Source organism: Aptenodytes patagonicus, chromosome 4 (assembly GCF_965638725.1).
Source record: "Aptenodytes patagonicus chromosome 4, bAptPat1.pri.cur, whole genome shotgun sequence".
In the NCBI taxonomy this organism is placed as follows: Eukaryota; Metazoa; Chordata; class Aves; order Sphenisciformes; family Spheniscidae; genus Aptenodytes; species Aptenodytes patagonicus.
Window position 1 is genome coordinate 85,176,103 of NC_134952.1, and position 19,560 is coordinate 85,195,662.

At 42.8% G+C, this 19,560-nt stretch overlaps 1 protein-coding gene across 1 annotated transcript; it reads left to right on the forward strand.

The window, feature by feature from the left end:
- Positions 1-1,533: 1,533 nt before the first annotated feature.
- Positions 1,534-4,925, forward strand: LOC143160146 (interleukin-8). The gene is made up of 4 exons (XM_076337689.1): positions 1,534-1,720; positions 2,484-2,619; positions 3,425-3,508; positions 4,102-4,925. The coding sequence occupies exons 1-4, from the start codon at positions 1,558-1,560 to the stop codon at positions 4,130-4,132; spliced, it is 414 nt and encodes a 137-aa protein (XP_076193804.1). The 5' UTR covers positions 1,534-1,557; the 3' UTR covers positions 4,133-4,925.
- Positions 4,926-19,560: the final 14,635 nt, after the last annotated feature.

Genomic DNA, 19,560 nt, shown 5'->3' on the forward strand with positions numbered 1-19,560 from the left:
GCCTGCTAAAGTCCTCTCCTTTTTCACGCCTTCAGAGAACTAAATGTATTTTTCAGTAAAGCTCTCTAAGACATACAGCTAAGGAGAAGCACCATTAGGAGTCAGAATCAGTATCTTTTGTTGACTCAGTACTCAGTAAGAGGTAGGAGACACAAACGTGGTGATATCTTTTCTTGGGCCAGCTGACACAGTAATGGGAAACAGATGAATTTTCATCACAAAGTTCCTTTTATCAAGTAAGTTAATGACAAATGGTACACAGGAAACCGTAATAAAATATGGGCAAACTATTAAATTATTACTATAAATAAATTCTAATGCTTTACATGCTAAAGATAATTGAGTTTTTACAAACTCCTCAGAGTTGGGGAGAAGTACCTCTATAAATCCACATAGCACAGAAACATGAAGCTTTGAGGTTGGAGATGTCAAGCAGCAAAAGACATCATGGTCAAAAGGACAATGTTTTTATGGCACCGAAACAGAATGGCTTCTCCTAATCACATGCACTCCAGATGGGTTAAAAAACCAAATCTTCATTTAAGCAACAGATCAGCATTTGAGCCCAAGTCTTCCCTTGAAATTGTCTCCCTCACAAGGTAATATCTCTACCAGCCACAGCAAATAAACACCCAGCATTCATGCAACGAGGTTCTTTAACGGAAATGTCTATAGCACTGCCATAATACTTAATGTTATTTCCCTTTGCTAAGACCTAGGGTTACGGTCACCAAAAAAGATTACAGAAAAGACTTATTAAAATATCTAGATGTACAAAGCAATTGCGTTCAGCAGGTCATGCTATTTTGTTTGCATACAAAGCTTCCTCTGTTTATCATTCATTAACATGTGTGACATGAAAAATGCAGGCATGATGTTCAAAGCCGTTCAGAATTTAATATCTGCTTCCCACAGGAAGCTTTGAATACTGCAGCCTCAATTCCTTTACTGAACAGATAGCATTAGAGATGAATTTACTTTGTAAGATGCCACTTAAACAGAAAAAAAGAACAAAAAATTAAAATTATTAACATCAAAATAATGCTGAGGTAAAATCCTGATGCCAGTGAAAAAGCTTTTCAGTGACTTCAGCACTGCCCGATTTGCACTTCAGTGGCTTAAAATCAAATAAGTAGAAGTTATCACCATAAATGGAGATAAGAAATTAAGTATCTCAAGTCTACATCTGGCATCCCTACAAAGAACAGTTATTACCCTGAAGAAAATAATAAAACATTACAACAAAAACGTAACTGAAAAAAAAGTTACAACTGAAAATGTAACGTCATAAAGTTATATTACTAAATAAGGGTATGCATTAGAAAAAGCACAAAATTTCCAAAAGTCTACAAAAGAAATTGGAATGCATGGCTATTATTTACATATTTTAATAAATTAATACATTATATCATTCTCAGCAGAGTAATTCCTCGTCATCTAGCAAGGAGTTTCACAACAGTCATGTGACTCACTTTTACTGCATCTGGGAAATTCCTCTAACGCAATCTACATGCTAGCAGAGCACACATGCTGGGCACAAAAGGGTATATAAGCAAGATGGATCGCCCAGATCAGGCATCAGCAATCCTCCGGGACAAGAGAGGTCACCGCTCCACAGAACCAGAGCTAAACGATCCAGTGAAAAGCTCCTGTCTAATCATGAACGGCAAACTTGTGGCTGTCCTGGCTCTTCTCCTGATTTCAGCGGCTATGTCTCAAGGTAAGTAAATCCCTCCCAAGATCCCCATGGCTGTAGTATTGTCTAGGCATCTACTGAGATGCTTGTCCTTGCAGAGAGGTAGCTTTATATTTGTTCCAGCAAATTAGTTTCTTTTGAGAGATTTTCAGCAACTTCTCTTCAGTCAAAAATCTACCACGTAGCCCTTGTATTGAAGAGTTACTGACATCTTGTGGGAAAAATTTTAAGGATGCAACTTCAATTTGCTTTGTTTCTATGTTTCACTTGAAGTGTATGCAGGTAGAGACAGGATCTTCTTCTTAAGTGTTTGAATATTTCTCTCCCTTCCCACACAAAGAACAGTTTATGATCTCATATTTGTTACTTAATGATTACACTGCCTCAAGCAAGTAATATATAGCTGGGAATGGAGAACAATATGAACACAGAAGCATGGACAAGCCTCCAATTAATGAAAAAATCTATACAATCTGTATAGTTGCCAGTTTGTCGATCCAGATATTAAAATGATGCAACTAACCGTACAGTGTGGTCAGTACCAGTAACCACGAAATATGTGGTTTTATTTCAAAAAGATGTGTTAATTTAGTTTTAAATGTACTTGGGCACCAGCTCCTCTAAAACAAATAAGCAACTGATGTTTATACAGTGAGGATTTAGGCAGCTTGGACAAATGCAGTATTTTAATTGAGAATGTTGTTAAAATTGAGCAGTTGTGCTTTACGTCTGATACAATGACTGTAAGACCACCTCTCAAACCATGATCTTCCTTTTCTGCTCACAGGCAGGGCCCTGGCAAGGATGGGAACCGAGCTCCGGTGCCAGTGCATAGCCACTCATTCAAAGTTCATCCCTCCTAAATCGATTCAAGATGTGAAGCTGACACAGAGTGGCCCCCACTGCAAGAACGTTGAAGTCATGTAAGTAGCTCTGCAAAAGCCTCCCTCTTCTTCATCTACACTCTGCTGCTGCTGCCGCTGCCGCTGCAGGGCCTTTTACGCTTCATGACAAGTATGACTGTCAACCTGCTGGCTGACATGATGTAGTCGGATTTGGTTATTCTTTTGAGAGAGAGAGTTTTAAGTAATACATCATGTTTTTCATCATCTCTATGATCTTATGTATTCCTGAACTGATCATTATTTATCTGTCATGGGACATATTAAATATTTCTGGTGGTAGAACATGAATTTCAAGGACTGGTCAGTTCTTAATACATGAGGTAATAACGTAGTTTAAATCCTGCAATTATTAGGCAGACAAAACTCCCATTAAAACAGTCTATGTCAGTCTCAGAGAGAAAAATTAAGTCCTCACAAGCACATTTAGGGAAACAATGAAACTAAGCTGGTCTTGAAGAGCATGGAGGAGGGACTAAAATGTTGAAATCCTTATACTGCTGAAACACCTTTTCACCACTGGAGGTTTCAATCGTTGTGTAAGAAAGCTCTACTAAAGTAAACAAATTCAAATCAAGTACCCGTATATATTGAGAAAGATTTTTGGGAATGTGTGACTGCTTTGAGAGCAGACACACACTCACACAACTTCTGGACGGCTTTAGTCTCCTCAGTTGTGGAACACATATAACAAAATGGCCAAGTGTAACCTAGAGCAGTCGGGATGAACTTACACTAACTCATCTAAAAATGCAGTCTTACATTCTGTGAGTAAAACAAATCTATGTAGTCGTTTCCTGACTCTTCTTTATTCCCTGTTTTGCAGAGCTACTCTGAAGGACGGCAGAGAGGTGTGCTTGGAGCCCACTGCTCCCTGGGTACAGCTGATCATAAAGGCAATTTTGGCCAAGTAAGTCCCATTCCCTCTCACTTTGGGCAGTTGAGTGGCAAACCTCCCAAAAAAAGCCAATTTGTAGGATTTCTTAGTGATACTTTCCATTTTCTCTTAACTACATTTAAAGAACAAGGAAACTTGCTGTTTCATTATAGAATTAGTCTTAGTCTTTCTGACTCTGCTGCAGGGTCCTCGTTCAAGCTGATACGTTCACTACTACACCTTTGAGTACTGGCAACTCCGTCTGGAGGGAAAGGAACACAGAAGTGTTTGGCTCCCTTGGAAAATGAGGCTTTAAAAAATTCATCTTCCTCTTACTTACAGTAGCATATATTAACAATTCATATTTCCGAGTTAATGAGTTTCTTGATGCGAGTAAATGCAGAAACTCATGCTGCAGAAGTTTCCTAGCTGGGCACCAGATACGCACACACTGGGATTTCAGTAATCGCTTTCAAAACATAAAACATTTTATTCTCTCTATGCCTCAAGATAGCACATAGAGTTGGAAACAGACCACTCATCCTTACCTGTTCGTCCAATGCTAAGCAGCGATATCCGTTCTTGAACCTCCTTTTAAATTATCCTCTTCCCTCACCTCTTAACAGGGCTCAACTCAATTCTGACTCGCCACTCTAAGAAGCACCAGGACAGAAAAAATCTGGAAACTGCTCCCGCTCCTCCGTTGAGAGAAACATTCAGGAAAAGCATCATTCAGGCAGCGTACCACCTTCCACCTCCTGCATCAGTGTTGTTATGTTAATTATGGATTATATTATTTTATTTATTTATTTATTTAACTGCATCTATTTAAGAAAGCCTTTCAAAATGATCAGTGTTGTCTGTGGGACACGCTGTTCATTGACACTGAAGACGCTGAATAGCAAAAGTGGTTTGCTAAAGGAAATGAAGAACCCTTGGCAGCCACTTCAGCCAAACAGAACTAGATAAGTGCAATGCACTTACAGCACAGCTTATTTACACTAAGCCTTACTATTTTGCTATTACACCAGCAAACTGATAAATCCCCTGCTCCCCTGGAGTGCACTAGTATGTTGTGTCAACAACAGTTTCCTGAACCACAGTCAGCCTGTGGCTAAACTGTGAACTGTGATTTCTGACTTTAAAAATCTAACCTACAGAATCTGTAAGACAGTGGGTTTGGTATTTATTTATTGTGATTTCCATGGTATTTATAAATGTATTTATTGACTAGTTTCTATACAAGAGAGAAAATGATGATAATTTATTTCATTTCTACTGGATTTTCCATTCCTACTATTCATTTCTTAAGAAATATTCACAATCCCATTGCTCTTTCAATCAGCTAATGGAAAAAACTGCATCTTACATACACAGAATTTGCTTGTGAGAGTGTAATTATTGCCAACAATGTATTATTAAATGTTTTCTATTAAAAATCTGTTTGTTATCTGTTTGTTATTTTACATTTTCATTTCCTTTATTTGGAAACAGTCTGCTTCATTTTGCCACCTCAGCCTGATTTATGGAACTGAAATGAAAATTTTTAGTACATAGTACCATAACTCACCCTGTTATGGTAACCTGACATTACTGAATGCAATAACAAATTCTTAGGGTAGGGTAAAATGTTCACTCTCCTTTCTTCAGGCTATTCCCAGTCCTTGGGGACTGGTGGGCTGTAGGGCAAGGCTCCTTATTTAAGTACCTTGCAGACAAGCGAATTTTACCCTCAGATGCCTAAACACTGCCAGTGTCCAGATCAGCCCCAGAGTTGTAAATCTTTACTACATCAAAAGGCCACTATTGACTATCAAAATGGGAATTTGTGACCTTTACTCTGGGTACCCAAATATCAAGCATTTGCCCTTGCATAACAACTGCTTCCTATTCTGATCCCTGAAATGGAGAGTGCTGAGTGCACGATGCCTGCCTCTTTTAAAAGGCCCAGCTATTCCTCCCCATCATGCAGAGGCACTGATGCTCAGTGCCTTTGGGAGAGAAGCACTCATACCGCATATGAACACTGAGGAAGGATTCTGGCAGATAAACTGGGATGCTTCATATTGTTCCCACTCCATCTCCTGTCCCATGGGGACTGTGGGAGAGTACAGCCCTCGTGGGTGTAATGCATCTTCCCACAGGAGTCCCAGTGCAGTTCGTAAGACAGTAGTATAAAACATCCATCCTTAACAATTCTTTGAAATCATCAGCTCCAAGTGCAACAGCGGCCAAATGAAAGCCAGCGACATGTTGGGCATCTTCAGGAAGGGATCTGAGAATAAGAGACAGAGCGCATAGGTTTAAAGCCTACTGCTTTAAAATATTGTATACCTGTTTATTTGAGGCATGCACACTTTTATTTCACTTTTACCTATGATCTAGATAGTCTTAAAACAGAACAAGGATTTTTGCCAGGTAACTTTGTGATCGTAAAATAAGAGAGCTGTCTTTGGCTCGCTTCTTCTTGAAGACCCTTCGCGGTTAAGATTAATGTCAGTTGTCTCCTCGACCCATATTATTTTGGCATCAGTTTGAGGCGTTCAGCCACTTGAACTCTAAACAATGTGCCTTCTAGCCCTCCAGTTATCAGGCCGTGCAGAAGCCATAGGAGAAAAATGCACCCTCTGATAACATGTAGACTATTTAGTAAGAGTCTTTGTGTGTGTGTGTGTGCGTGCGCGTGCACGTGCATGTCTGTGTAACATACCAGAAAGCTGACCAGGCGGTAAGAGTCAGGACATTTGCACCACAATGAAAGGAAGGACCCTGAGACTTCACTGCAGCTAACTACATGTTCTTGTCCATCTTCTCCTTTTCCCGATCTCATGTTAGCTTCTGCTGCCCTTGGCCACTTCGATTAGCATCTAAATTGTATTTCTACAACCCTGTCAGAAGGTATCAATACAGGCTGGGGGATGAAGGGATTCAGAGCAGCCCTGCCGAGAAGGACTTGGGGGTACTGCTGGATGAAAAGCTGGACACGAGCCAGCAACGTGCGCTCGCAGCCCAGAAGGCCAACCGTATCCTGGGCTGCATCCAAAGCAGCGTGGCCAGCAGGTCGAGGGAGGGGATTCTGCCCCTCTGTTCTGCTCTGGTGAGACCCCACCTGCAGCCCTGCGTCCAGCTCTGGAGCCCTCAGCATAAGAAAGACACGGACCTGTTGGAGCGGGTCCAGAAGACGGCCACGAAAACGATGAGGGGGATGGAACACCTCTGCTATGAAGAAAGTCTGAGAGAGTTGGGGTTGTTCAGCCTAGAAAAGAGAAGGCTTCGGGAGACCTTACTGCAGCCTATCAGTACTTAAAGGGGGCTTATAAAAAAGATGGCGGCAGACTTTTTAGCAGGGCCTGTTGCAACAGGACAAGGGGGAATGGCTTTAAACTAAAGGGGTGTAGATTTAGACTAGATATAAGGAAGACATTTTTTACGCCGAGGGTGGTGAAACACTGGTGCAGGTTGCCCAGAGAGGTGGCGAATGCCCCATCCCTGGAAACATTCCAGGTCAGGTTGGACGGGGCTGTGAGCAACCTGCTCTAGTTGAAGATGTCCCTGCCCACGGCAGGGGGGTTGGACTAGATGACCTTTAGAGGTCCCTTCCAACTCAAACTATTCTATGATTCTATGTGTATTCATCACCCTCCATTCACTTCTCTATTCCTCTCCTCGCAATTAAATGTAGCCGAGGTGTTTGCATGTCCTTTCTGTCCTCAGCTATTTTCTTGGTCCCTTACTTCATCTTCCTTCCAAACCACTTTCATTTCCTTCGTTGACCAACAATCTCAGTTTGGGGGCAAGAGAACAGTAGGAACAACCAAACAACCAAGCAACAACCTCGCATCATTTCCTCATCCCCCTCCCATGGACGGTTGCTGTAGTTCTGCTTTTGTACCGAGAGCCTTTTCAATCACGAACTGTAATTTGTTCCCTCGAGTTTCAATGTTACTGTTCTTATAATACCAAAAGTATATTTCTCTTTAATGTATACATGCTGCAAACCATAGAGGAAGTCATTGAAAGAAATACTGGAAAGTCCCTGAAAAATACTTTTAATTCTTCCTTAGAAGAATAGAGAATACAAACACTGGTTTGCTGGCCTCCACTTCTCTGCCTGTGCTGAATATTGACTAATATAAACATCCTGGTTATGTATCAGGTGACAGATGCCTTATCCATGCTTTACTTGCTTTTGTCAATGGATTGCATCCCATTCTGGAAATGACTGCATTTCTTATGTTGTTATCACATACCATGGGAAAATCCCAGGAAAATTACACATAGCGCTGGCTTGATATTGCAGACTTATTCCAAGCGTTGCATTTATTCTTTTTTATAACAGGCTATTATGAGCGACTCCACAGGAAATGGATCCTTTGGAAATTATACAGACTGCCACGGAAACTTCTGGGTCAGCAAACAGGCATTTTGTTTCTGTGTGCAAAAGTGAAACAAGAATTTTGCCACCTATAAAAATAAGCCTGAGATCTCTGTTGTTGAAAACCATCGTGAAAATTTATTTTCAATATTACCTGCAGTTAATTATTTTTAGTAATAACTATTAGTGCCAGTCAGTGCACAGATGACTTCACAATTTCTGTGGATTTCTGGAGAGGAAGATGCTATGCATGGAAGAATCTGGAAGGTAGGCTGAGAATTTAAGCGCAATTCAGAAATTACAAAAGGAATAAGCTGTTTTCCTTTAGTCAGATCTAATGCTTAGCAAGAGTTCAAGTGCACACTCTGTACTATTACAGCTGCGTATCTATCTACAGCACTTACAATGCACTTTCTTCAAACCCATCGTACTTTTGGCCTGCTCAGCATCTTGTCACAATGACTTCTACCGTTTAATCACACGCTATAGAAGTACATACATCTGGTTGCTGTCAACATGACACGTTGAAAGCAATACGATGTTCTCATATTTTCTCTTTTTTGTCCCGTAATTCCTTTCTAAATGCTTCCTAAAACCCTAGATGCCTTTTTGACTGCCATAAGACATTGTACACAGTTCTATAAAACCATCAAACCTGTGACACCCAGATCTATTTCCTCAGTGACAATAGCCAATTTACGATTCCTTCTGCTTACATACAGTTAGGTTATAGGCATAACTAGGCTCACTGATACTAAGTTTCATCTGCCCTTTCATGAAACAGGGAGCATTGTGACATCTTTCTACAACTTTCTGCAGCCAGATTTCAACATAGCCATGCTCAGTAATTTTGCATCATTAACAAATATCATTTATTTTAAACAATTATCAACCTCTGACAGGTCCAACTATGTTATTCCATGAAAAGTTAAAATTCATGAGGAACATGATCACATTTTTTGGAAAAAAAAGTTGTACTGGGTTGACCAGATCCCACTTGCCTGTATGTCCACCGACTCAGCCAATGACTCTAGAGGGTACGTGAAGTAAGACTTTTCCCTCCAAAGGGCGCACTGGCAACTCCAGTATCAGTCTATCAATTTCTCCTATTCCTTACTGCAAGATAGGCAAACTGGGGAAAATCTAATATTTTTTTCTTTTGCAGAGCACTGTTTTTCATACATATACACCTTACAAAAATCTGTGGAAATAAGAGGTCATTAGACAAGTAGCTTGTTTTGAGAGCACGTTTGGACCCAGTTAATCACCTTACCTCCAAATGAGCCTTCAGTTTTTGAGAAGGCAGCAGAAAGAGGAGAGGTTAAGCGGCTTTTCTGACTCAGCTAATACAAAATGCCAGAATGCCAAAACGAATTTTTAAGCACTGAAGCAACACTCACACTGAGCTCCTGAGATTAATGATTTCTAGCTTTTCCTTGCAACTATTTTCCAGAATGATGAAAGCTGCATAGCTCATAAGAGGACCAAATAAGTAAGTCCACCCTCTCAGCCTGGCTTTTTTATTAAAGATACATATCACATGCTTCCACAGAAATAATGAGACTTCAAAAATACTGACAATTCTTCTTTTCCTCCTCTTTTTTTGAGGTCACATTTTTTTCAAGATTGCAAGCAGACAAGAGAATCAGAATTCAACTGTCCATGCTAAAACCAAAATGTCAATAAAATTGTAAAAGCTTGAAATGCTCACCACTTCTATTTACCTTTAGGGACCTCCTCTGTAAATGTTTTATCACATTTGTTGACCTCTTTATTATGTAAGTATATCATGGAGAAGGGAGCCTTCTCCCATACCCAGGGGTATGGGTACACATTTCATCTTTTTCTCTGCCACCAAGACAGGGCAATGAGTGTATTTATGGTTCTTCGATTCATATCTGTTCTTTCTTGACAGTTTTGTTCTGCTATGAAAGTGGGATCAAGACACGAGTGTGAAAATGCTGAGAGGATCTTGAATGAACTGCTAGCATTCCCAGGATTAAGAAAGAAAAATGCCAGGCCCCTGGGCTCCTGCTCACCCCTCTGCCCTCGAACTGCGCCTGTGTCGGTGACGGCCTGTTCAGATTACCTTGATGGGACAAACAAGATCAGAAGGCTGTGTTTGCTCCACAGGGGATGCAAGCCCAGAGTTCCAGGGGACTGACTTGAGGATGCTCGCTGTAATAGAGCTGAGGGGTGCTTGGCCTTTGGGTTTGTGCTTGAGCACAAACCTAAGCTAGTCTCTTATTTATTTCATCTCACTTCTACCGTCTTATTATCACAGGACGCTTGGCAAATTAAAGGAATCGGGCGGTGCCAGGGAGACTTTCCCTCCGAGAAATAATGAATGACTTAAGAGAAACTAAAACATAGGCAGATGATAGGAAGACAAACCTTAACTCTGAGAAATGGTAACTTTTTTTTAAACTATTTGCAGTGTATTCTTTCCTTCTTTACCATTTTATGAAGTGTAGGACACATGTACGAGGCACACATTTGCCCATCCTCTAGACTACCATCTCGCTTAGAGTTCTGCTAGTGTATATTCAAACTATAGCAATCTTCAGCAGTGATTACTGCTAACTTTTGACAGGACCTTTTATGTCTCACTTTGTAGTGACTTTTTAAAATCCAAATAAGAAGGAACACATACATTTTGCGAAAACAAACTTTGTCCTCCTCCATTCACTTGCAGAAAGCTCTGTTTATGGCTATGAAGCATCAATAACACCAAAGCACTAACAGAAGACATTCTTGCCCCATTAGCTGAATGCTAAAGCATTCAGTGGCAGATTTCATGAACGGTAAGACTGGACATGCTAGTGAAAGCCTGGATCGCATGTGTTTCTTTTTACTTCATGCAGAACTTCAAGAAGGAATAAGACTGCAGGAGAATGAGCCACTGCGTGGGGGCAAAGCACAAGCATCAAGGAAACAATTAATACCGTGGTCAAAAGGAAAGGTCTTCTAACTGAAAGCCAGTACCTATTTACTGGTACTCAGGAAAGCACTGCTACCTGCTATAATGGGAGATAATTAATGAGTACACATGCAACAGGTGAGTGCCTTATGCTTTCCCTTTGGTTAGGCTTTCACAGAAGTAAGGAGAAACAATATATACCAAACACAGGAAAGGACCAAAGAACCCAACTTGAAACATCACCTGCCACCACCCAATCTTGGACATGGGACAGAACTGTTGCAGCACTCCTTCCCATACAGAGATATCCGGGGTGAAATCCTCCTCAGTGCCTACAGCACTTCAGATTTCAGCCTCCGCTGATGTTCAGCTTGGGTTTTTCCACTAACTGAAACTACACAAACCTTATGTGAATTAAAACTAAAACCACCCCAAAACTCATTGGGACAACAAAGCATCTAAATCCTTAGGCAGTTTTAAAAAGAACAGCCAAAATCGATTGGCAAACAGATACATCTGAGATGCTTATCTTCATTCAAGTCTCCTGGGCTGACAAGAAATTACTCTTGATGAGGACAGGAAAGCAATCAAAACAGAGAGAGGACTCATTTTTCTGTTTGTTTAGGTAGGCCACTCCTCCCTTGTAATGTGCTTGAAAACAAAGCGGCCAGCGGTAGTTGTTTTTTCTCATAGGTAAAAAGAAAAAGTAGAAATTGGCTTTATGTTCAAATCTACAACCCTGGGTTTGAAATATAGTTCTGTCATTTCCACTAAAACTACATGTTCCACAAAAAGCAAAAAGGCAAAGTCTTAAAACATGTTAACTGTTAACACACTGAGCATACAAAATGGCAAGCGAGGACATGGAAATACAGCGCCCAAGAAAATAAGCTACAGAAATCAGTAAGTGAAACTATACTGCTGATACAACATAAATGGATTTTTTTCTATAAATTTGTGCCTATCTTATGTCTGGTTACATTTCTGTCCTTAGCAAGGTTTCTAGTGTGAACAGCAAGTTCACTACAGTCCAGGGTGACATGCCACTCACAGGAAAACTTCATCTTTTGCAACATTTAAGAATTTTTTATGACATAACCAACCACTGAACAGCAAACAAAAATTCTGAGAATGTGATATATAGAGAGGATGAATTACACTTCCCAGATGTCCATAATGCTCTGGAACAAGTGACACCTGCACAGATTGAAATCTCTTATCTAATCATGAACGGCATTGCTGCTGCCCTCGCTCTTCCTGGTATCACGAGCTGTGATAAAACTGACAAATGAGTTTCAGTTTCAACAGCCTACACTCCTTGAAAAAGCTACCTACCCTGCTCAGTACTTACTCTGAACTCCTGGCATATATTTAAAGAAACAGTCCACTCACATTAGAAAACTGTTTTTGTCCTATTTTCTGCTTGTCTAACCTCATTCTGGCTCAGATAATATTTTCCTTTATGCAGTATTAATTTTTCTTAACTTTTTACAACAGAGCCACAGAATTTGGTTTGTATTTGTTTTTCCACTGTAACAATTATTCTATATGAAAAAGGATTGTACAAATGGAAGAAGCACCTATGTACGACTTAAAAGCAATAACAAATAAATATTTGGAGAGGCATTAATGCATATTTAATATGATATAACTAACCATAAATTGTGATTATATCACGTTCCAGGTGCTTGAAAACAAACCTTTAGATTTTTTTAATATTTACGCAGTTTAGAACAAGGATCAGAGGCAATCCTTTATTCAAGTTTTGTCAATATGAGAATATTCTTCTAATATGAGAACTAGGGCCATCATGTAAAGCTAAAGGAAGCAAAGTTCAGACAAACAATAAGAGGTGGTTCTTCATGGAACAAATACTTGACCTGGGGAACTTCTCACCAAAGGATTTTGTGTATTTATTTCAAAAGTGCACGGAGACCGAAGAGAAGATTCAACAAGAACACAGAAGAAGATCCACTGAGGACACCTGGATGCACAGAAATGTCATCCAGGTCAGGAAATCCCTGCTCTAAAATTGGCTAGAGTGTGAGAATATTCTGGACAAGTAGCCCCAAATGCTTGTCCTCTTCTTTTCCTCTTTTCTGAGGTATCTGCTCTTTTCCAAGGCATCCCCAGCTCAGGAATAAAATACCAATTTCCATGACCTTTATTCTGATCCTCAATGGCCATTGCTACGTCTTCTGGTGTACATCAGAATCCAATGCGATTTACGAAGGAAACTTAAAAGTCACACAAGAACTAGGCGACCTGCCTGAATCAGATTTGTATAGGATTACTTCTAGTGCTAGTGTCTGATAGTACCCGCTTAATGATGCTTTCTCAAACAACAAAATATTTAAAGGTTATTGTCCAGTCAAATAGAACTATTATTGTGTCAAGAAATCAGACAAATAGAACTATTATTGTGTCAAGAAATCAGACAAAGTATGATACATGTAATAGCATTTGGTCAAAATTTCTGGAGATGCTCAAAAATGAGCAAAATTAATTCCTGTGATATTAATCCAATTTCACCCCAAGCACTACGGGCATGACATAACAGCACCACTAACTCCAGCACCGACCTCAGCTTAGGCTTTTACAGATTGCCCCTTTATCCATAGGGACACAAACAACAACAAAAAAACTCACACCAATTCACACGTCCTGCCGCTAGCAAATTGTTATTCTAGTTCTTAAGAGCTCTGAATTCTATCTGTTGCTGACAAACAACTGGTTCCATCGATAAAGAAATGCAAGAAGTAATTTCAGATCAACATTTCAGCCTCGGTGATGGGACTCTGAAGCCCAGCAATGTTGTTCCATGGAAATGTAGTGATTGCTTTTAAGCACATAGGCTTAGTCTCTAATACAATGTGACTCACTGACTCAATTTGCTTCCTTTTACCGTAACAACAATCAGATATGACGGATACGAAGTGTACTTTGTGACCCTGCGATCAAAAATGTCCTCTGAGCTGCAGCGTTGGAAATCCTGAATTTTCTACTTTTAAGAAAGGCCGTAAATTAAATGGCCACATTCTGAATATTTCTGAATGCCACGTATTTGATCTGAGTGAGAAAATATGTTTGCCTACATGAATTCTCTCCTGTTTTACACTAATGTTTAGGGTCTCTGACAGCTTAAGACAACCGGTATTCTTTACTTCAGTCACCATGAATCTGAAATTACTATAATGCCATCAAATTCCGAATCAATTGCCCCCTGATATTAAAGATGCAGATACATATTTAGGGGAACTTTTTCCCCAGCATTTAAAGGGCAACTGAACTTAATCAAGGCACATGCTTAATTCCAACTGATTTCAACCACTGCACTGTAGGAGGTTTCTGATTTCCACCCAAAACAGCCTGCAAACAATACCAGATCCACACGATAGGCCACAAGATACAATGTTCCTCATGCGCTCAAAAAAGCAAAAAAGCTGCTTTGCCCCTGCTACATTAGGAGGTCATTTACCTTTTCTTCACCACTCTGACATCTGCACTCAAGATCATTGAGGTTTGTTTGGATAAGAAGTATAGCATCGGCAAACACACTAACCTCTTGGGTTCATCTAACCTCCTCTTTCTGGCCAGCCTCAGCTCTTCTGCATGGTGAAGTGCCTGTGCAGCTCCACACCAGGGCATTTCTTTCCGAGTGAGATTTAAAAATAATTTTTGACATCACTGCTGCCTTCAGCAGAAGCTGCTATCCCCCTTCTTCTCCTATCTCATCTCCACATTTCCTCATTTCTTCCAACCCTTTAGTAGCCTAACATGCAGGCACAAATGTTTGTGCAGCTGCATGGTGCATCACAATTAAGAACTGGTGACTGAACAATAATGTGGTACAAAATAAGAGTTAGCTCCTCTCTCTTGACTCATTCATTCTATGAACACCTGTGTTTGTGTAATCAACAAGAGGGAATCAAGGCTAGGAGTGAATATCTGTAGTGGGATGGGGACCATTCAAACCAATACAAAGACCATTGCTACCAGCTGTTAAACAGTGGCCCAGGATCGTAGCACTCTGGTTTATTCACATAATGGCAACACACTAGTTTGTCCACTTTTAGAAGTCGCGTGAAGTGCGAACAAGATTTGAGCTATAGCATTTAACTACAGCATTAATAGCTTGAGCCTGGGGCACAATGATGCCCTGTGATGATCTTAACTGGTACCAGTCAATGCAAAGGCTTTATGCAATCCTTATACCTTTACATTTAGCTTTATTTTATTTTTACTCCTGATAACCATATATTAACAGATTCTAGACTCCTTCACAGAATCATAGAATCATACAATCATTTAGGTTGGAAAAGACCTTTAAGATCATGGAGTTCAACCATTAACCTAGCACTGCCAAGTCCACCATTGAACTGCGTCCCTAAGCACCACATCTACACGTCCTTTAAACAAGGATGGTGAATCCACTTCCCTGGGCAGCCTGTTCCAGTGCTTGACAACCCTTTAGGTGAAGAAATTTTTCCTAATATCCAATCTAAACCTCCCCTGGTGCAACTTGAGGCCCTTTCCTCTCGTCCTATCGCTTGTTTCTTGGGAAAAGAGACCGACCCCCACCTCGCTACAACCTCCTTTCAGGTAGTTGTGGTAGGTAGCTCCCCTGAGCCTCCTTTTCTGCAGGCTAAACAACCCCAGTTCCCTCAGCCGCTCCTCATAAGACTTGTGCTCCAGACCCCTCACCAGCCTCGTTGCCCTTCTCTGGACACGCTCCAGCACCTCAACGTCCTTCTTGTAGTGAGGGGCCCAAAACTGAACCCAGTATTCGAGGTGCGGCCTCACCAGGGCCGAGTACAGGGGCACCATCACTTCCCTACTCCTGCTGGCCACACTATTTCTGATACAGGCCAGGATGCCGTTGGCCTTCTTGGCCGCCTGGGCACACTGCCGGCTCGTGTTCAGCCGCCTGTTGACCAACACCCCCAGGTCCTTTTCCGCCAGGCAGCTTTCCAGCCACTCTTCCCCAAGCCTGTAGCGCTGCATGGCGTGGTTGTGACCCAAGTGCAGGACCCAGCATTGAGCCTCATATGACTGGCCTCAGCCCATCGATCCAGCCTGTCCAGATCCCTCTGCAGAGCCTTCCTAACCTCAAGCAGATCAACACTCCCGCCCAACTTGGCGTCGTCTGCAAACTGACTGTGGGTGCACTCGATCCCCTCGTCCAGATCATTGATACAGATATGAAGCAGAACCGGCCCCGATACGGAGGCCTAGGGAACACCACTTGTGACTGGCCGCCAGCTGGATTTAACTCCATTCCCCACAACTCCTTGGGCCCGGCCACCCAGCCAGTTTTTCACCCAGGGAAGAGTATGCCCGTCCAAGCCACGAGCAGCCAGTTTCTCCAGGAGAATGCTGTGGGAAACGGTGCCAAAGGCTTTAGTAAAGCCTAGGTAGACAACATCCACAGCCTTTCCCTCATCCACTAAGTGGGTCACCTTGTCATAGAAGGAGATCAGGTGAGTCAAGCAGGACCTGCCTTCCCTAAACTCATGCTGACTGGGCCTGATCACCTGCTTGTCCTGTATGTGCCGCGTGATGGCACTCAGGATGATCTGCTCCATAACTTTCCCCGGCACCGAGGTCAGGCTGACAGGCCCGTAGTTCCCCAGATCCTCCTTCCGGCCCTTCTTGTAGATGGGGGTCACATTTACTAACTTCCAGTTGCCCTGGTTTCGGCTTGGATAGAGTTAATTTCTTCCTAGTAGCTGGTATCATGCTGTGTTTTGGATTTAGGATGAGAAAAATGTTGATAACACACTGATGTTTTAGTTGTTGCTGAGCAGCGCTTACACTAAGGACTTTTCAGCTTCTCATACTGCCCTGCCAGCGAGGAGGCTGGAGGTGCACAAGAAGCTGGGAGGGGACACAGCCAGGACAGCTGACCCAAACTGGCAAAGGGATATTCCATACCATGTGACATCATGCTGAACAAAAAACTGGGGAGGTTGGCCGGGGCCAGGGGTTGCAGCTCGGGAACTGGTTGGGCATCGGTTGGCAGGTGGTGAGTAATTGCCTTGTGCATCACTTGTTTTGTATATTCTTTTATCAGTATTATTATTTTCCGTTCCTTTTCTGGCCTATTAAATTGTCTTCATCTCAACCCACAAGTTTTACCTTTTTTCCGATTCTCTCCCCCATCCCACTGTGGGGGAGTGAGCGAACGGCTGTGTGGTGTTTAGCTGCCTGCCAGGTTAAACCATGACACCAGTCAACTGGGACCTCCCCGGTTAGCCAGGACTGCTGCTAAAGGATGGAAAGTGGCTCGGTAAGCACTTCTGCCAGCTCCCTCAGTACCCTTCGGTGGATCCCATCCGGCCCCATAGACCTGTGTGTGTCCAAGTGGTGTGGCAGGTCGCTAACCATCTCCCCTTGGATTATGGGGGCTTCATTCTGCTCCCCGGCCCTGTCTTCCAGCTCAGGCAGCCGGGTACCTGGAGAACAACTGGTCTTACTATTAAAGACTGAGGCAAAGAAGGCATTAAGTACCTCAGCCTTTTCCTCATCCTTTGTCACTATGTTTCCCCCCCCAGCATCCAATAAAGGATGGAGATTCTCCTTAGCCCTCCTTTTGTTGCTAATGTATTTATAGAAACATTTTTTATTGTCTTTCACAGCAGTAGCCAGATTAAGTTCTAGTTGGGCTTTGGCCCTTCTAATTTTCTCCCTGTATAACCTCACGACATCCTTGTAGTCCTCCTGAGTAGCCTGCCACTTCTTCCAAAGGTCATGAACGCTCCTTTTCTTCCCGAGTCCCAGCTAAAGCTCTCTGTTCAGCCAGGCCGGTCTTCTTCCCCGCCGGCTCGTCTTTCGGCACATGGGGACGGCCTGCTCCTGCGCCTTTAACATTTCCTTCTTGAAGAATGTCCAGCCTTCCTGGACTCCTTTGCCCTTCAGGACTGCCTCCCAAGGGACTCTGTCAACCAGTCTCCTAAACAGGCCAAAGTCTGCCCTCCGGAAGTCCAAGGTACCAGTTCTGGTGACCCCCCTCCTTACTTCTCCAAGAGTCAAAAACTATCATTTTGTGATCACTATGCCCAAGATGGCCTCCAACCATCACATCACCCACAACTCTTTCTCTGTTCATAAACAATAGGTCCAGTGGGGCGCCCTCCCTAGTTGGCTCATTCACCGGCTGTGTCAGGAAGTTGTCTTCCACACACTCCAGGAAACTCCTAGACTATTTCCTCTATGCTGTACTGTATTTCCAGCAGACATCTGGTAAGTTGAAGTCCCCCACGAGAACAAGGACTAGTGATCGTGAGACTTCCCACAGCTGCTTATAGAATATTTCATCTGCCTCTTCATCCTGGTTGGGTGGTCTACAACAGACTCCCACCACGATATCTGCCTTGTTGGCCTTCCTCCTGATTCTTACCCATAAACACTCAACCCTATCGTCACCATTATTAAGCTCTAGACAATCAAAATGCTCCCTAACGTACAGGGCTACCCCACTGCCTCTCCTTCCTTGCCTATCCCTTCTGAAGAGAAGAAGAGAGCCATCCATTGCAGCACTCCAGTTGTGAGAGTCATCCCACCAAGTTTCCATGATTGCAACTGTATCGTAGTTCTCCAGCTGCACAACAGCTTCCACCTCCCCCTGTTTGTTGCCCACGCTGCATACATTGGTGTAGATGCACTTCAGTAGGGCTATTGATCCCACCACCTTTTTGGGGGCAGAAGCCTTAATTCCTACGTGACCATTCTCAGGTGCTTCCGTGGTTTCTAACACATCAATAACCCTTGTATCTTTGCTGCCGCATGGATCTCCATCCCCTACTTCCACTGAGACAACAGACAGAAGAACCTCGCTAGCACACCGTCCCTCAAACATTGGTGTGCTGCCCCCAGGCTTACCTCTAGTGAGCCTGGTTTTCTCCCTTTCCCCCTTCAAATCTAGTTTAAAGCTCTTTCAATGAGCCCTGCTAACTCCTGTGTAAAGATCCTTTCCCCGCTTTGAGGCAGGGGTATCCTGTCTGTTGCCAGCAGGCCTGGTGTCATGTAAACCAACCCATGATCAAAAAACCCAAAATTCTGCTGGTGGCAACAGGCTTGGAGCCAGTTATTGATCTGCTGGCTCTTCCTGTTTCTTCCCTCATCATTCCCTGCAACTGGAAGGACAGAGGAGAATGCTACTTGTGCTCCTGATCCCTTAACCGGTCGTCCCAAGGCCCTGAAGCCTCTCTTGATTGCCCTCAGACATCTTGTTGCAATTTCATCGCTGCCTACCTGAAAAATCAATAATGGATAATAATCTGAGGGCCGTACCAGGGCAGGAAGCTTTCTCTTCACATCTTTAACCCAGGCCCCAGGGAGGCAGCAGCCTTCCCTAAGAAGTGGGTCTGGTCTGCATATTGGGCCTTCTGTTCCCTTCAGAAAGGAGTCTCCTATGACAATGACCCGTCTTTTTTTCTTTATGGAAGCAGTTTTGACGCAGGGCGTAGGCCAACTTAACCTTGGCGACACCTCCAAGCTAGATGAACCATCATCCTCGTTATTGTTCGGTTCCACTTGCAGAGCCTCATACCTATTATGCCAGGGCACCTGGGAAGGTGGGGTAGTCACAGAGGAGACGTGCCTGCTGCGCCGGGCAGGAACTTGTCGCCATTGCCCCCTATCCCTTAAGTCACTGTGTTCAGCCAGGCGGAGAGAGGATAGGGAATCCTCCGTATCATGCGTCCTGTCTGCCTGTTGGGCCTGTCTCAGGGAAGGTAGGGTGTGATTCCAGTAGTCTCTCTCTCTCTCTCGCACTCCCTGATACTCCTC

What these genes read in the sequence shown, in the direction of transcription:
- LOC143160146 (XM_076337689.1), top strand. Translation starts at nt 1,558, where the DNA reads ATGGATCGCCCAGATCAGGCATCAGCAATCCTCCGGGACAAGAGAGGT. An exon ending in TTCAGCGGCTATGTCTCAAG is followed by an intron (nt 1,721 to 2,483) that starts GTAAGTAAATCC and finishes TTCTGCTCACAG; the next exon opens with GCAGGGCCCTGGCAAGGATG. An exon ending in ATAAAGGCAATTTTGGCCAA is followed by an intron (nt 3,509 to 4,101) that starts GTAAGTCCCATT and finishes ACCTCTTAACAG; the next exon opens with GGCTCAACTCAATTCTGACT.